Source organism: Tyto alba, unplaced genomic scaffold (genome assembly GCF_018691265.1).
Source record: "Tyto alba isolate M040663 unplaced genomic scaffold, T.alba_DEE_v4.0 Super-Scaffold_14, whole genome shotgun sequence".
NCBI lineage: Eukaryota > Metazoa > Chordata > Aves > Strigiformes > Tytonidae > Tyto > Tyto alba.
The window spans coordinates 38,838,412-38,856,984 of NW_024881276.1; the positions used below are offsets into that span (position 1 = coordinate 38,838,412).

At 36.7% G+C, this 18,573-nt stretch overlaps 1 protein-coding gene across 7 annotated transcripts in view; it reads left to right on the forward strand.

Annotated features, from left to right (window-relative positions):
• ROBO2 (roundabout guidance receptor 2) overlaps positions 1-18,573 on the forward strand; it is a 946,026-nt gene that overhangs the window by 890,225 nt on the left and 37,228 nt on the right. For 5 of the 7 annotated variants that reach the window (XM_042788459.1, XM_042788462.1, XM_042788460.1 and 2 more), the window contains 5 exons: positions 4,504-4,546; positions 6,119-6,246; positions 10,555-10,836; positions 11,213-11,338; positions 15,694-15,850. In XM_042788459.1, coding sequence (XP_042644393.1) covers positions 4,504-4,546; positions 6,119-6,246; positions 10,555-10,836; positions 11,213-11,338; positions 15,694-15,850 — 736 coding nt within the window. The remainder of the gene's footprint in view (positions 1-4,503; positions 4,547-6,118; positions 6,247-10,554; positions 10,837-11,212; positions 11,339-15,693; positions 15,851-18,573) is intronic. The other 2 variants (XM_042788461.1, XM_042788464.1) reach the window with 1 other exon arrangement.

The window sequence follows — 18,573 nt, forward strand, 5'->3', positions numbered from 1 at the left end:
CATCATCTGCAGCTGTACAAGAAGTATACATTTTTGGGACCATGACATGCTACCATTAAAACCAAATCTGGCACAGAGACACTAAATACAAATGTTACCCCTTTTCAATCATCTGTTCTGAGACATAAAGGATGGATTGGTCTTACTTCTGTGTAAAAACTAAAGTACACTTTTTTTTTTTTTTTTTTTTTTTGGTAATTTTCATGGTTATCCTTTACTCTGATTGCATGGATATAAACATGCACTGTGGGTTTCTACAGGATAGATATAGGAAAGATAGATAACACAAAAGAGATATCTGACCACTTCTCGTATAATAGATGAATTGTTTTATTTCTATATTACAGTGACAGAACAGAATTTGTTTATTTTGTACTGGAAGTTGCAATTCTCTTTTCACATTTTGGTATAAGAAATTCTACAACAAAGGCATGGAATCCATTTGTAGAAATAGGAGAAATTTCATTTATCTGCTTATCTTTCCTGTGCCCTCAAACTCATCGTTGTGCCAGTACCCACTCACTTGAATACTCAGGTGTTTTCAAGTGTCTAGGCCTTCAGTCATATGAAGAAGGTAAATATGTGTTTTCACTTAGAAGTAAGCTTATTTAGTGACTAGTGTTCCTTGGGAATAAAGATTTAATGAAACTGAGTAAACAAAAACAATTTAAAAATAGATAGAGAATTGTGTAATGCTGCACATTTTATGCTCGACTCCTGAAACTGTTAAATGAGGATAAATTATTTGACAAAATCATCCAAAGGTAGAAGATTTGATGGAATTTTTATATGCTGATTATCTGGTCTGAGTTAATGCTTATTAAAAGAGGATTATTCTACACTCGTATTTGAGGAACAGCTTATCAGAATAAGGAATGAGACTTGGCTGGGAACATTAAAGTTTTCATTTGCGGTAGGAAAATGTGGCCTACTAGAGATAGGCATACAAAAAGCTTTCTAAAGCTTTCTTGCCTCAGAATGTCAACTTGCTATACATTCATATTTTTCCAATTCTAGGAGGCATGAAGATTAATTTTAACCTTGTCAGATAATATTAGTAAATGGTTTGGGTACCTCCTTGTATATTTAATAAAAAGCATGTGAAAAGCTCTTTAAGATATGCAGTTCTTCATACAAATATATACAATATAATTTCCTTAAATATTATGCATTTAAAATACACTTTGGATTATATTTCTACATTTTTACAATCCTTGAAGTATAAGCTGGTGGGGATTCCTTCAAAATCTCTCTATGCAGAGGTTATTTTTTCATCTTCTTTTGAAAACCAATCTCATCCCTGCAGGTCTTCAGCCTTTCTAAGTACATATATCAGATGCAAAGAGTGTTGAAAGAGCTTTTTTGCTTCCTTGGTGATAAAAAGCAAGGGAGATGGGTGGGTCAGTGATATGGACATCCTTCCCTTCCTCCTCTTACATTGCCCCTTGAAATTGCTCTGCTTCTTTTTGAAGTGGAGACAGGATGAATAAAGCCAGCTGTCTGTGTGTTTTATTTTTGCAGTGACATCTACAAGCCTGAATTACATTAAGTATGCTCCTATTCAGGCATTTAGACTTGTTTTGTAATTGCAGAAATCAAAATGCAGGCAAAAATGCTGACAAAATGTATGGAAGGAATGATAAACATAGTGCTTGTGTTGTCAGTCTGACCATATCTTCTGTCATTAGCTGTCTTTTCTTTCACAATATTGATGCTGAAAGAAAGGCACCTTCTCTATCCAGCCTCAGGTAGCCCATTTATGGATTACATCAGGAATACGATTTTTTTCCTGTAACATCTTAATGACATGTCCACACTTCAAGAGGAATTTTAGCTTGTTTAGTTGGTATTCTGGAGCCTTTTCCACAGAGAATAGTAACTAAAATACTTTATTGTTTATTTTCTCATGAAGATTATAACCATCCATGCATTGTTATACAGGGTGGAGGGTAAACAAAAGAACCTGTATTCCTTCCCAGTTCCATACACATCACATAAACCAGGCATAGTCTTCCCCAGGAAAAACAGTGTCACTGCAAGACAAGTTCTTTTTTTAATAAACTAAGCTGAACCTTTCTTCTAAAAACAGTGTTTATATTGGGAGGGTATAAAATTATTTAATGTAGGAAAAAAAACAGGAAACAGTTAATGCCAGCAGGATACAGATAGAATTAAAAAGAATAAATGCTGTGATACCTGTCTCTTTTCAACAAGCTTGTATGCCACAGCCAATCTGCAGCAATTTTGGCTCTAGCAAAGAAGATTTGATGTCATATGTCTTCTTGATATGTTTCTCACATCATGTCTTGGAGTTTTTTCCATACCTCACTACATGGAAAATAAAATGGATGTGACAAACATTGCTGCAATCTCCTACTACATCCCCCACTTTAGCTCCGCTTTATAAAGGTACACAAAGGATATAATGTTTTGAAGACCACAAGTACTGACTTTTTTTTTCCTGTATGACATGCATATTTAAAACCTCACACACTTGTCTGCGCTATACAAGTGGTAACAGTATTACTTTAAAATTATTTCTATTAGACAATAGTCTAAACAAGAGCATAAATCCCAAGTTTTCAGAAAATATGTTTTACTGGAATTGCCTTAAGTCTGTAGTCTATTTATAAGGATTGTTACTGAATGTGCCTTTGTTTCTCATTTTCCTTATTTCTTGTCACTTTGGCAAATGCAGAAAGTTGGGGAAATGGGTATTAAATTTGAAGGGAAGAAGGAAAAAGGAAACAGAATCTAATGTAATTTTGACCAACGTACTTTGAAACACAGCCAGGCAGTACCCATCTCTTCGCATATTCACACGTGCTATCCACAGCATTTCAGTTATTCACTTCTAAGCAATGAGTGATACAGTCATTTGGCAGAATGGCAGAATCACAACGTTAGAAACAACGTGAATGAAAGTAGCATTGGCTCTAATATTAATTAGCTGCAGTGTTTTACCATGTCTTGTTTTTCAAAGTAGACTTTTATTTAATACTTCCCCTACTTTCATTTTGATTTTCTTTTCATTAATTGGTTTGATTACATCCTTTCAAAATTCAGCTATTAACCATTTTGATGTGACATATGACTGCAGTGATTTTCTGATATTGATATTAGTCTGTTCTGCAGTGAAGGGTAATTAATCACCCTACCCAAGCACTCTTCTAGCACGGCTTCCAGAGGGGCCAGTTTTGTCACCCTTGCTGAATGTAGACTGTGAAATTATCCTAGGAGTTAATAAAGCAACAAGGATTCTATAAGGTATCAGAAATATTTTCCCGATGGATTTATGTCATCTCTAATTTTTTAAAAGATCACAGCATTTCCTTTGGGTACATTTTGTCTGATCAGAATGGTGTATAATAGAAAGCCTAGTGTAGTTTGGACCAATATTTGGAAAATCTTGCGAATACTCTGGGAGCTATAATTTAATGATGGGAATGTCTGTCTTTCTTACAGAGGTAAATAGTATTTCCAAACCAAGGCCTATTTTAAATTAAAGTGGCCACAGACTTCCATTCCTCTCTGAAATTCAAACCCTCATCTTGTCAGGGGCCTGTAAAGATGCAGGTGTCCAGGACATTGATATAATTTAATAGTCTGCCTTATCTATGTCTGACGATAAATAATGGGATATTGCCACTGAGAATCAGAGTAGTCTGTTGGCCTTGATTCAAAATATTTACCAGTGCTTCAAAAAGAAGCATCAAATATTGTCAGTTAGCATCTCAGCAGTAATGTGGGTTTACCTATATTGCCCTGACATGTAATCCTGTTAATAAGATAGATAAGGGATAGGCTGTTTTTTGTCAAACACCCATGAATAGAGCCGTAAAAATGATTGTCTCCCTCTGAATATGTTCTTGGCAACCCCTGTGGCAAGACTGGAAACACTTTCTTCCCAGTAATACTGGCATATATGCATTTATTTGTGGGTGCTGGTTCTTATACTATACTTCTAATGGAAATGGTGCAGCTGTATTCTTTTTTTTTTCACCCCTTCAGCTCTAACAGAGCTGCAACCTCTTTGTATTTGTCCTAGGAAATAGCATATTTGTGTGGTGATATTATATTGCTGCATTACAACATGATGTTATTAACTCATGGGTGCAATGTCATTATGTACTGAAGCAAAAGCATGCCAAGAAAACAATTTCATCACATGGCTCAGTCTTGCAATGCAAAACCATATGAAGGGGCCTGTGGTAAGTTCAGGCCTTCTGCCCAGGTGGCTGTTTTGCCTTGCAAGCTACAGAGCAAATTGATGTTAATCAATAATGTGCAGTGAAATTCTAAACAAATTGTAACCCTAATGTGTTTGATACTTTTCTTATCATTTCTGTACTTTATTATGTGGTGATGCCAAGAGGCCTCTGATCTCGGACACTGAGCAGTTTGAATTGTTAGTTTTAATTATTACTAATTGATTTTTCCCTGTCTTATATGTGTGTGCGTGTATGTGTGTACGTTTGTTTTGTTTTTCCAACCAAAATACAGTCACTTTCCAAAGAGGAGATGGAGGACTAATGAGCAATGGAAGGTATGTTTCCTTGTATAAAGGTCTTCCCATCGTATTTAGTTTTTAAATTAGTGATGTGAAAAAAGCTATAGATAATACACTTGGTTAATAACAAATCTTTGGGAGGACTGACAACCCTAGGAGGAGTTAAGTAGCTTACCACAAGGTTTAATGACCTATCTGTTGTGCACTTTGGAGGAATCAAGCCCAGATGTTTCATATCTCCCAGATGCCCTGGAAGAAATGAGTAGTAAATATCAAAAGGAATGTGTTCATTTGTTACCGGGATGTTTATTGCATTAATTAGACATTAGCAAATGAAGTTGCTGTTGTTTAAGACTCCTTATTGGCTCCCCCTAAATTGCTGTGAGTGAACAATTACACTTAATCGATCACAAAATAAATGATTCATGGATGATGAATAGGCTGTAGATTGATAGGACTAGATTCCACAACTTTGGCTACTCAATTGAAATTGATAAAAGCTGATAACGGACCCATATATCCTCATCTATTTTCCCTTTGCCAATATGGAGATTGTAATTAGGCCCTGGTAATAACTTCCAATCTCCTGTTTAATCAATATTTTAGCAAAAAGAGATTAGGCCTAATGAGAGCGGGTAGATATGGCAAGAAAGCGGCTGGGTCTTCTTATTGCTGTTTCCATAGAAACCGATGTTTCTCTTAGGGATTGTACCAGGCAGGGGTCTATAAAGTACAATGATCAGCGATGTTGCTCCAACTTCATGAGTGCATTAATAACGTAGAAAAGCTGCAGAACTACGGATGGTTTTTTGTTTTCATCTGGGGGAAGGGGAGTGTCTGCAGGAAATGTTTTGTTTTCCCTGTTAAATACAAGTACAAACAATCCACCTGCCTTGATAAATTTCTGGCTGTTTATCCTGGGGTGAGAGAGCCGTGGTGCCTTATGGCCCAAGTGTATTTTCAACATACTTGTTGTTTAATACTGTTCTCAAAGCTGGGAATTACAGGGATATAAAAGCCATGCAGTAGTGGCACGTAAAGATAGCTGTGGACTTTCCATTAATCCTACTCAAACCTGTTTGCCTCTAAACCATCCAAGAGTGCTCAAAGAAAGAGTTACCAGCCTGCAGATGACAGGCGTGCGTTTGGGATGCAAGGGAAGGAAGAAATAGTAGCCCAGAGTCCTGGAAATGGCTGATATGGAGCAATCAGTTTGAGTGATGGCTCCCTTGAGGTCGTAATTTATCATGCAGCCCTGGTGTAGGATCCCACGATGGTGCTGTCTAACCCCTGTTTCACACAGACAACGGAGTTCATTTGGATTCTGGCAGAATCACGACGGATGCCTAGTCCCACTTCTACTGACAAAGTTGATTTGTATATAACCTTAATTAACTGCTCAAGGTCTTTAAATCATCAAAGGCTACACAATTTTAATTTGAAATAAAGTCCCCTAAACTGTTTGTTACCTATGGTGTTAGGAGAACAGTGATATGGTCTCTTCAATCACAAGCTGTTTCACAGATATTTTAATTTAAAAAAAAAAAAAAAAAAAAAATATATATATATATATTTGTATGTATATCTTCTTTTCTTATTCTGCTTCAGTCGACCAGGTCTGTTGAATGCAAGTGACCCCAGTTATCCTTGGCTTGCAGACTCTTGGCCTGCCACAAGTCTGCCAGTAAACAACAGCAGTAGTGGACCCAACGATCTTGGCAATTTTGGTCGTGGAGGTAGGTTTCATTTTATTAAGTCACCATATGGTATACAATAGCCTTCTGTTAGTTAACATCTATGATAAACACTGTGTAATGTTTTTATCATTATAGTTCTTTCTATGTTTGACTCAAGATTTGATTTAAAATCGACTTTAATAAGTCCATTTTGTTTTGTCTCTTTCTGTTTCTTTAGGTCTAATTTGTAACCTACCCCACAATCATGAAACAGGGTCTGCTTATCATCTCAAGAGAAATGCATTTGTTGCTCAAACTCCTTCTGTGTGGAGAAGAGCAATCTCTTGTGCAGGGCAATGTAGCCAGGGGTAGAGGATGTCCATAAGATCAGAGAAGAATATGGGGGATACATGAAGGATGTTCCTTCAGCAGGAGGATGGAAGAATATTGTTGTTGTCACCTTACCCATCCACTTCCTACTGAGGGACTGCTCTCAGTCTCAGCCATAATCCATAAAGAAGGCCTCACAGGTCTTCACAAACTTTCTTTCTTATTGGAGGAAAGAACACATAAAAGGGAACTATATAGGTATTTTAGGGTTTTATTTCCATTTTGAATTAAGGGAAGCCCTCTGGGGAGATGAGGTAATGATTTATAATTATGGTGATGAATCTTTAGAGGGGTTATTCACTTTCAAACGTTTTAGTCAAATGGGAATTTCAAGATGTATGATTGGGATTTTTAAAAGTCATAATAATATTCACATCTGTCTGTTACTTCCTTGGTTTCTGTGATGTTATAACACAGGTGGTTCTGCACAGTTGTGTTCAAAACAAGACTTCCCAACATAAATGAATATATGAATACTTTTAAGACATAAGTAAACAAAAATACATTATATATCAAAATGCATTAAAATATATAAAAATACATTAAAAATCAAAAACTCTATAAAACCATCAAACTGATAAATGTGAAAAGAATTCCATTTTGAACTGTACCAGAATCTGGTTCTGAAAGGCATCCCTCACATCGGCTATATGTTCCCATGAAAAACTCCTTGCCTGTGTCTTGACTACTGTGACTTCAAATTACAACAAAACATTCTAGATTTATTTTCCATATAAAAATGTTGTAAAGCACTTGTCTTACAAAAATATTATAAAATAAGCAAAACTTTTTATAATATTTAGAAGGCAACTGAATATCTGCCAGCTTATTTGTTGTGAGTATCTTGAAAATAAAACCCTTCAATACTGTTCCATCTTTTCATAAACTCACATAATACAGAAAAATTACCATTTTCTTTTAGCATTTGACTCTATACAACTGAAACTGGAAGCATGTTTTAAAGCTTTTGGCTTCAATGTGGATGAGGCATAGGTCCAAATTTTTCCAAGAAATGCAACAGTTACATTTTGAAATTCAGCAACGTAATTCCACCCATGATCTTTACAGTTGAGCTCACACTTATATTCTGACTGGTTTGAGACTACTTATCCCTATCTGTTTCAGCAGCTGAGTTTGGATGCTTCTGCACTAAAGATGGATTAAAAGTCAGATGTCTTTTACCATGAATTAGCTGTATAGATGGAACTTGGGCCTCTTACTGGTTAAAAGGTCTGTGGTAATATAAAAGGTGTGTAAGAATTTTGAAAAAAGTAAGGTGGCAACCAACCACTTTGGAAACTCAGAAGCTGAGGCAGGCAGTTCTAACATTGCCTTTAATCCACATTATGTCCTAGATAGGCATTTGAGAGTAAGGCTGTGAGTGGAAAGCACAGGTTAGATTTGGAGTCGCATAAGGCCACGGAATGGTACGACATCTCCCGAGGCAGTAAGGAAGAGCTTCCCCCAGAAAGTACTTCAGCACTATTTCATTTATCTCAGGAGTTACAAAACAAGTTGGATTTTGGAGAGTTTTGGGGAAAGTATCCAGTGGGAAATGTGTGTTCATCTTTGGTCTGAAATACACAGTGTGGGTTTTTTACTATGACAACTTGGTGGGAAAATCACATTTGATTATTATTAGGTGATTATGACACTTTGGAAAATGCCAACTGAATAACTCTTTGAGTGCATAGTATATACATCTTATTGAGGTCAAAAAAGTAATCTGTGGTTGAACTGAAAATTCCCGCAATGTCTGGAGAACCTCAGCTTATTAGTAAGAATGACTGAAAATTCTTGGCTGGTGGGAAGCTATGCAAGCTTCCTTTTGAGTGTGTGCAGATGTATAATTCTCCATTTTAAAATGACTGTATAGAGATTATACCTTTCAGTTGTCAGAAACATGCTCAAAAAGATAGATGTATATCTGAGTAATTGAGAGATGAGCATTTTGCTAGTTTTTACTTCCATGAGTCTGCAAATCCAATACAGACAAGTTGAGCTGGACTTACTTCATTTTATACATCAACAACAGAATTTATTTACTAAGCTTCAATCCATTATACTTTGATAAAACCAACTGTGGAAAGGAAAAATCATCATATTGTAGATGAAATGAAAGAAAGATGGGACTGCATTTGTCTCTCACATCTCATGCTGTATTTACACACAGATGCTTTTATGATTGTGTACTGCCCCTAGAAAACACATTGGATATGTGCAGATAGATAATAATAACCTGATTTTGAAATAAAACCTGTAGTTTGCATTAATTATATTTTTTTTCACTTAGAATTTATCTGCAGATATAAGTTAATACAATTAAGACATTTTAAATATTTGATTGTGCCCATTTCCCTGTTGTTGTCTGCAAAAACTAGATCATACTAATAGACCCAAATTTAATCTCTGCTTCTGCTGTCTCTCTGCTGAGCACTTGTTATTGCCATATTTATTGTTAATATTATGTTGTTGCCCTGAGACTGCAGATGTTATTAGGATCCATATTAAATTGTTCACCGTTGCATACATGAATGCAATAGAAAATAGTTCTATGGTCTAAATTTTCATCCCAGGAAAAAAAACAACCAGCCAAAACAAACAAAAACCAACCAACCAAAAAACCCCACCAAAACAAAAAAACAAAACAGTGGGAGGAGGCCATGATATCATATCTCATTGCTGGAGAAGTCTTGAGGCAGGGAGACAACAATTGTATTCCCCGAGATTGCACAAAGCCCATGTTTGAGTCTGGAATTGTGCCTAAACACTTTTCTAGGTGCAAGAATCATCTTTTCTCTCTGGGGCTTAAGGTATATAAAAATGTCTGTGATATTGAGAATAGGATCTGAACATCCTCACTATAGGAGTATGCATTATCTCAAGTACAATCTAACAGTTGGAATCCATATCTGTCACCCGTCTATGTAAAGCAAATGACATATAAACGATGCGTTTTTCTAACAAGTAAATTTCAGAATGGATTCTATTTTTAAGAGTGTAAATAAGTCGTAAAAATAATACCATTTTATATACTGACCTCTGAGAGAGCAGAAAGAGGGTTATGTGCTGAGCTGTGGTTCTTCTTGGGACATCATGCCAGTCATCATTACATTCTTCACACTCCAGTAGTCTCAGCTTCTAAATCTAGTATTCCAGCAGCAAAGGTCACTACAGTGTTTAGTAAGGAGAGAGATTGCCAGTCTAACTGATTAAAGGTACAAATTGCAGTGTGTGATAGAATTCAAAAGATGTAGAAAAGTGAACACATATTTAGTTAAATATGCTGTACTGTCTTTCAAGTAAATGTACTGGTGTATTTGAACAAGTTGTTCTCCATTATCAACACGTCTTTGCCATTTTAAGAGACTGATCGCTTACATCCCTTCAGAATAACAGATTTTCTTTCACATATCTGGAACAACTTGGTTTTGTCAGGTCTTTCTTTTGTAGAAAAGAAGAAATGTACTAGCTAATGTCAAAAGGAAAATTAGATAAGCTGATGCATAAAACTTCAAGGAACTCAAGGTGATGCCCTTAAAAAATTACTTTGAGAGCCTCAGCCTCCATTTAGAGTTTTGTTACATATTTGCTGGGAAAGTTTCCTCTGTGGTTTGTAGATTCACTCCTTTCATCATTTCCCTGAAGCCCAGACAGTTTCATTGGTTCTGACATGGAGTGAACAACTGAAAACATTCTTCAGTAGAGAAATATTCCAAACTTCACTTTCACAGTTGAAGGTATGGAAAAAAAAAGATGGTTTTAGGCAGTGAGACGTGAAGGACAAGTTGTAGGCCTGTCACAGATGCTGATAGCTTGGCGATGGTTGTACATCATCTTCCCTTCATTGGCTCATGGACCTGTCTCAGCTGAAATGCAAACGTGCAAAATGACACATTTATTTTTCATCTTAAACTTTGATACTTTCAGGCTTCCTGTGCATCAATGATTTGTTTCATTCCCCTATGTTCACCACAGATGTGCTGCCACCAGTGCCAGGGCAAGGGGATAAAACCGCTACTATGCTTTCTGATGGAGCCATTTACAGCAGCATTGACTTCACCACAAAAACTAGTTACAACAGTTCCAGCCAAATAACACAAGCTACGCCATATGCCACCACCCAGATACTGCATTCCAACAGCATCCATGAGCTGGCTGTCGACTTACCTGATCCTCAGTGGAAAAGCTCAATTCAGCAAAAAAATGACCTGATGGGATTCGGTTACTCCCTCCCAGACCAAGGCAAAGGCAACAATGGTAATTACAGCTTTTATTTTCCAGAGCCCTTGGCTTTATACTGTATCATCTATGCATGAATTAGAAAAATCTTTTTAGTATATGAGACACTGTTCATATTTACCGTAACTAATGCTTGCATACCTTGCATGCGTGCTGAACCTCTCACAATCACAAAATATATTGTTCTGTTCTTTCAGTCCTCTTTGTCCTGTGCTAATCACCAAACCGTCTGCCTTCCATTAGGCTAGGATAGGTATACATTTGAAAAAATAATAAATTAAAACGTGCTGCCCCACCACATCTGCCATTGACTTGCTAACTGCGTGTGTTGCATGTGCTTGTGCTGTCAACTAATCACACGATGCCACTGTGACCTTTGCCCTTTAACCCTTAGCCTTGCTTTACATCCCTGACTACCGCGTGGCTGAGGGATTGGCTAATAGATTGCCACACAACCAGTCACAGGATTTCAGCACCACCAGCTCCCACAACAGCTCTGAAAGGAGTGGCAGCCTCTCAGGTTGGTTCCACCGCCGTGGGTGGGTGAGGGACGGAGGGGTGATGACGAGCAGATCTCCAGAAAGACAGTAAAACTCCCAGGTGCACTTTGCAGATAGGTATGAGGGTGCCTGCCCACTGGAATGTCATCAAACTCCACCTCATTGGCCTCTACTGAAAAAAAGAAAAAATGCCTTTTGCAAAACCTGTTTGGGAGATAATTGGAGAATCCTACCAACCAGCACTTGTCAGCGCAATTGCAAACCTTGCCTTGTCACATCTTTTCCCTGACATCACAGTTCATGGACCAAATATATTTCTGCATCATTCCTCAGTTTATAGGTCTCCCCACACTGAATTTCATGAAGAGATTAATATTTTTGTTGAGCTGTTAACAGATTCCCCACTCCCACGAGCTGTTTCTAAATGCTGTTTTTCAGTGAAGCAGCTCAGAAATTAAATGTAGGGTCCTGCAAGATGAGTGGGGTTTCAAAAATTGTGCCATACAAACAGAATGTAAATTTTATGTGTGTGCTGCATGTTATATTGGAAACATGATGCATTTTCATTGGATGAAAATAATTGTAGTACATGTGGTGGTGTATTATATTTAAACACACCTTTTTTCTTGATTTATTTAATTATCTGTACTTGTTGCTTATGTTACATATAACTATATCATCTTTTTTTCATGACAAAAACTGAAAAAACAGCAATTAAAATGTAAATCTGCTATTTCACTTAACTGAAATACAAGAGAGTTGAAAGGTCTTAAATTTCAAATTCATACTATATCTGTAGCCTTTTGATTTTCCACTGTAAGTTGGAGCAATAGTAACAGATCAACCCTAGAAAAGGCTTCTTTATGTCAATTTAAAGGACTATTCAAATTGAATGTTGAGATTAGAAGCCTATAGTCATTTGCCCATAACTCAGATAGCCAAATGTGTTTCCAAGTCTTGTGTTCTCCTGGGGAGTATGAGCTGATTTGAGTGAGATCAAAAAATAGGCTTATGGCATTGACAGAGAGGTATCTGGGAGCTAAGTTCATACAATACTTCAAGAAAGGTTCTTGTTCCTTGTATGTGAGATGTATTGGCAAGTAGTTTAGGAAGACGGCTTGCTCCTCTGGCTGCATGAAAATGCAGAAATTGATATGCTGAGGTACATATGTGGCAGTTATCAGAGGGCAGAATCACACTTCAGATGTGTTGACAGCTACAGCTGCCTGAAAGTTCTCTCAGAAAATACAAAGTTTTACTGGAAAATGCCAGTTGATCAAAAGCTGGACTTTGAGCACATATTTCATGTGAAATGTATTTTCTGTAGTGTTTCTCAGTTTGAAGTAAATTTTCTGGCAACACATGGAAACTTCAGGTTAGTCAGTCTTTCTATGGCTGGGGCATTCCTGGTGTCATCAAAGCAGCTCACACCTGGATGCCTCAGTGTTCAGGTGAGTGTCAGACTATTGGACTGTAGAGTCAGTATTTTGCTCTCCCTTGCCCAAAAATTATGTCTTTAATACAGGCTAATTATGTCTATAATACATGAGAAACTGGGGGAAACCTTCAAATAGTCAAATAATTAGAGTATCACTGGAGTCAGAGACTAGTTTTGATTACGTAGTCCCCATCAGGGTGAGCAGGGACTTCTCTCACTTCCTTGATTAGTATTTTAAATGCTACTTATTATTCTGACTAAGTTTCTGTCTCTTTAAAATGAATATCATAAGAAATCCTATCCTACTGTGGAATGAAAAATAGCTAAAAACTCAGCTGCTTTGTGAGGCAGGGAAATTTTGTGGCTGTACTTTGCACAGCTCCCAGCTTATGTCAGTGCAATGATCGTCAGCCCAACTGGCAAATTCTTTTTGCAGGACCTGATTCATCTAGAGATTTAAACAATATAATTGACTTTCAGTGTGAGGAGACATTGAAACATCAAGCATCATTGCTATGGGGAAACAAGGCTTTGGTGCAGCAGTTTTCAAACACACATCAGGCATTATATATTAAGTGTCTGTTCAACTAGTCTGACAGTGGAGTATCTTTGCCCATGGGGACAGAAGAGAAATCTCCTGCCCAACTGTACAGTGTAGGCTGCTTTCCCTACCAGTAATGACCTTGGAGTTGCTTTCTTTTATTTCTTCATCTGAACAGTTCCTCAGCTCTCTGCTTCACTCTTTCTAATAGTTCTGTTGTCTTTGGCCTTTCTCTCCAAAATCCCCCAAATCCAAGTGACTCCATACTAGCATTCCACATATCCAACCTCCTTTTACCAGTCTCCTAAGATTACCAAGGTGCTACACTTCCAAAATCTCCCTCTCCACCTCAACTAATGTGTAAACTTAAGCTCTTCTCTGCATTTCTCTTCTCTGACTGTTCCTAGTTCCAATCCCCCTGCAACTCTTTCTCTCTTTCTCTCTCTCTCATGCATGTGCTTTCCTCCCAAAGCATTCCCTCCTCCCCTAATTCTTGTTGGCTCCTACTCCTGCTGACTTTTCAAAAATTCCCTCATGTCCCACAAATTAAAATGTACTGTTCTGTGACCCTCTTTCTAACTCTGCTTTCTGCCATACCTGTGCTTTGAAAGCTTCATTTTCCCTCCAGAAGGTTCATGTATTTGTTCCTCCATTGCCACCATCACTGGGGTTCCTTTTCTGTTGATCAAAATGTGCTTTCCCTTTTCCAAGAAAACTTCCCTCTCTGCCAGGCTACAAAAGGAGAGAAGAGCCTGTCTTGCATCCTAATAGATGGAATATCAGCTCAGTTCACACATAGTGAATGACAAGATGTTGGCTGGACTTACTGTAAATACTCCAAGATAAGCAAGGAAGGTTTCTGATCTGGAATTCAGTAGTGGAAAGTGAAGTCTTGTTTTCAATGTGCTGTCAGCCAGGCTGATTAGAAACCTTACCAGACTTGTTGCCTGTCTCTAGCAGCCAAAAGAGAAGTCTTGGCTACTTCTGAATCACAGAATCACATTTTTTTCCCTCTCTATTTGTTCTTATTTTTGTCCAGCTGACATTTGGAGATAGCAGAGGAAAGCCACTGTCGCTCAGACAAAAAGTCCCATGACACATGCTTGTCTCTATTACTAGAATTAATCTCCATCTCGATGTCTCTATGCCTAAAGCTAGAGCCATGGCAAAGAGGGTGGTGTCTGCCAGTGCACACCATGCCACCCTGCCTGGCAAATCAATTGTGGCTTTTTTGACTCGTAGCTGTTGGGAACTTTTCACATGGGTTTGTTTAACTGATTCTTATACATCAGCAAGAGATGTCAGTGGGTAAGATGGATTAGAGTGAGTGTTCTGCAACAGGCAAGACATGAGTGACTGCCAGCTGGGTACCCTACTGAAAAAAAACATGACAAACTGTTCTTCCACCCAACAATCCATTGAGTTTGAAAGTCACAACAAAATATCAATAAGTAGATGAGTTTCCAAGCAGTCAAGGGATTCAGAGTCTTGTGCCGTTCTTCCTCTTAACGATTTCCTGACAAGAAAAAGGAGTTGGGGCAAAATAAAAGAAGCTAAACTAGTGGGATGAGAGCTTTCTCTGTCAGATCACTTTCTCACAAATGGAAATGTCTCAGCTGGAGAAGTGGATACAAGGACAATAAGAAAAGAGAAGAGAGCTTAAGCAAAATGCATTGCTCACTTCATTTCTACCAGCCTCCTTCATTAGAGTTGTACATCAGAAATAGGACCTCTTCTCCATAGTGGCACAATATATTTCGGTCATGTGAAACAGACAGTCCTAAAACATTGCAGATGACTTCCAGATGTTTTTAAAAAATGGAACTTAGTAAATTCCTATCAACAAAATCCTATTTCTTTTTGTTTTGATAATTTACACTTGTCATTATGACTGAAAGATACTGAGTCTATTGACAGTGTTTTAGATTGTGTCCCTAGCCTCTGTGTTTTCCACAGAAAGAGATCATGCAAAACAGTGTTATAAGCACATTGGATTCTAACATTTTAAATAATTTGCTATAGTCTATTATATATTTATCTAACAGTGAATTCAAGAAGTCATAAAGCAGACACGAATAAATCAGTAAATATATTTCTGATACAGCAAAACATGTCTTTCCTTGGTTGTGCACTACTGTGGTGCAAATGTACGGAGTTTTAAAAAAAAAAAGTGATTTTCAGCAATTATTCTAAATATTTTTCTATTCCATTCTATTATTATTTATAACCTTGTAACAGCATTAGCACATTGATGCTGATTCTGCAGAGGTATAAATACATCTTCTTATTTGGGACATGCCATCTGGAATCAGAATTCTTTCAAAGAAATGTAAATAGCTAGGGTTTTTTTCCCACATTATATGTCTAACATTTTATTTTTCTATTCGGATTTGCAGGTGGCAAAGGAGGGAAAAAGAAGAAAAACAAAAATACTGGCAAGCCCCAGAAAAATAATGGGTCAAACTGGGCCAGTGTTCCCCTCCCACCCCCTCCCGTGCAGCCACTTCCAGGCACAGAGCTGGAACACTATGGGGTGGATCAGCAAGAAGCAGGGTAATTTTTAAATTTTTCTTTTGAAGAAAAATCTGTAGTTTGCAGAGATGAGGCACTTTTTTTTTTTTTTTTTTTTTTTTTTTTTAATTTTGCTGGGTGACAATATTATTCTGTTTTGCTTAAAAAAAAAAAAAAAAAAAAAAGGGTGCCTTATCCTATAGACTTATTCAAGGCTATGGAGCAGGAATGTTTGAATAGCTTTTCTTGATAGTGACTGAAGATGGAAATAAAAGTGACCTACCTTGCTTCATCATCATTTAGGGATTCTCTGCTTACTCATGTTGAGAAGTAACTCACTTCACATGTAGCTTAATTGAATTCTGTTGGGACTGCTTGCAGATGATGGGACTCAGAGTAAGAAAGGATGACAATCTGCCTCCTTGTATTTTTTCACTGCTTTGATGTTTAAAATATTCGAGGCAAAAGAACAAAAACCCCCACACTAAATGGGATTAATTTTAGAAGATCAACCAGTGGATAATAATCTTCTCATCGACTTTTAGAAGAAATTTCACAGTTGAGGAAAGCATGCTACTTATAGGACTTCTTTATTATTACTTAAACAACTCATGAGTTTCTGGAACCTTACATTTATTTTTGGATAGCTTAAACTTGTTCTCAAGGATAGAAAATCGCATGAAAAGCACTAAATGAGAGGAAAGAGACATTTCTTGCACAGAGAACAATTATTGGAATGCTTTTTATAAAGTGAAATTACATTAAATACCAGGTTATCAAACTCTAGTGGGAAATCAGAGTATATAGAAAAATAGTTGACTGTGGTCAGCTCTCTTGGAGCCTCTGAGAATCATTGTTCTGTCAGGGACAAATTTCTGCCTGTTTAAATACATGGATTAATCAATATTTCCTAAGTATGAAAAATGTTTTAAAAATCATTGCAATAGCTTTACTTAATAAAAATATTTAAACTGTTATCTCTTTTGTAAACATGAATTGATCATCACCACTTTTATAATGAAAATTATAAGAGTTAAGTATTAATATCTGAGTTTATATCAAGTCCTTCAATCTTAATAATAACTAACTATGTAAATCAGTGGAGTTCCTTTTAAAATGAAGGTCCATTGAGGTTGTATTAGAGTTAGAATTTCAAAGCAGATATAAGGGAAAATTAATAAGCTACTAAGTGTTGTTTAAATCTCAAGGCAAAAAGAATATATAATCATTATATTCTGTATTCTGTTATAAAAACCTACAATAAATTTAATATGGTTTTACCATGTAATATTTGTCTTTATCAGTTTATATCCTTAAAACACATGTACAGCCATTTCACAATAATAATTATGTTATAGAAGGCAAACAACTTGGATTTTCTTTCAGGACAATGAAATAGCATAAAAGGCAAATGGAAATACCTGCTAGAGAAATCCCTTGTGACACAGGGCTTGACTCCTCAGTTGCATAAAGTATCTGTTATTTTGCTGGAAGGAATGATGTTTGTCACCAAGACAACATTGGTTGTTTAAGGATAAGGTAATCACCATCCTTCCAGATTCCCAACGACTCAGGCTTAGTTTTTCCTCTGATTATCTTTTGCATTTACTCTTCTCTGTTTTTTGTATTGTCTAATTAATAGTGGTTGTAACAATACCTTCTAATGAGCATTTTACCAAACAGAAAAAAAAAAAAAAATTAAGATTAGACTTACAGTATCAGTCTTGAGCTACAGTAATTTGCCACCAACTTCACTGAACCCAATGAACCTGCAGTGCCCATACTTCCTGAGGATGTATCCAATGCTAATGGTCATTCTGTATTCAGGAGTTGATCTTGTTTCTGTGGTTTTCAACATGCTGAAATGGAATGAATCATAGACTGCACTGCTTATGTTGCCTTTAATATTGACATATTGGCTAAAAAAAAGCAAGCAATTTTTTAAAACTGTTTTGTTTTTCTTTATTTGCTCTGATGTATACTATGTATGACAAGTTCAATGTGTTTCAATTTTAGAATTAATTACATTCAGGTGAAATTATATTGTGAACTAGAATTGAAAAATTAACTTACAGTCAGAAAAACTGAAGACTTTATTAAATTTCCCACAATGTGTTATGAAAGGTGAACATTTAGAGCAATAAAACAAGGAATTTGGCATCTAAACATAAACTTATTTTCTGGGCATATCTTCCAATAACTCTTGAATGCAAGTGTGAGTTTCAGTGACATGAGTAGCCCAAATAAACTAAGCCATTCTGACACCCTATTTTGCTTACTAGAAACTAACACTAGTGGCCTATTGGCTTATAAATTGGAAAAGAAAATCCACAATAGCAGCAAGTGAAAAAAAAAAAAAAAAAAAAAGAAAAGTCACCTAACTTAATCATAGGTAGGGAAGAAAAAAAATACACTCTTAGTTTTCTTTACCATCTTGTCCCCAGAAGAACTGAGGTAGCATTCAGCTGTACTTTTCCATGAAGTGCAACACACATAAGGAGAGGTGAACATGTTAATCCAGGCAGCCATTTTATATAATGGGGTGGCTTTTGGGATGTCTTAAATACTTATTTAACCTGTAAAGAAAGTTTGTTTCTACCGTTGTTTTTCTAGCAAGCTCTTTCCTGTGGAACTTCTCCCTTTTTTTGTGGTCTTCTACAAACTCTGTGCTTGTTCCTTGTTCTATTCCATAATTTTCTCTTGTATATACTGCAGAGCTTTTGAAGTTTCTCTTTTCCTGTAGTAGCTCCCAATCTAGCGTGTCC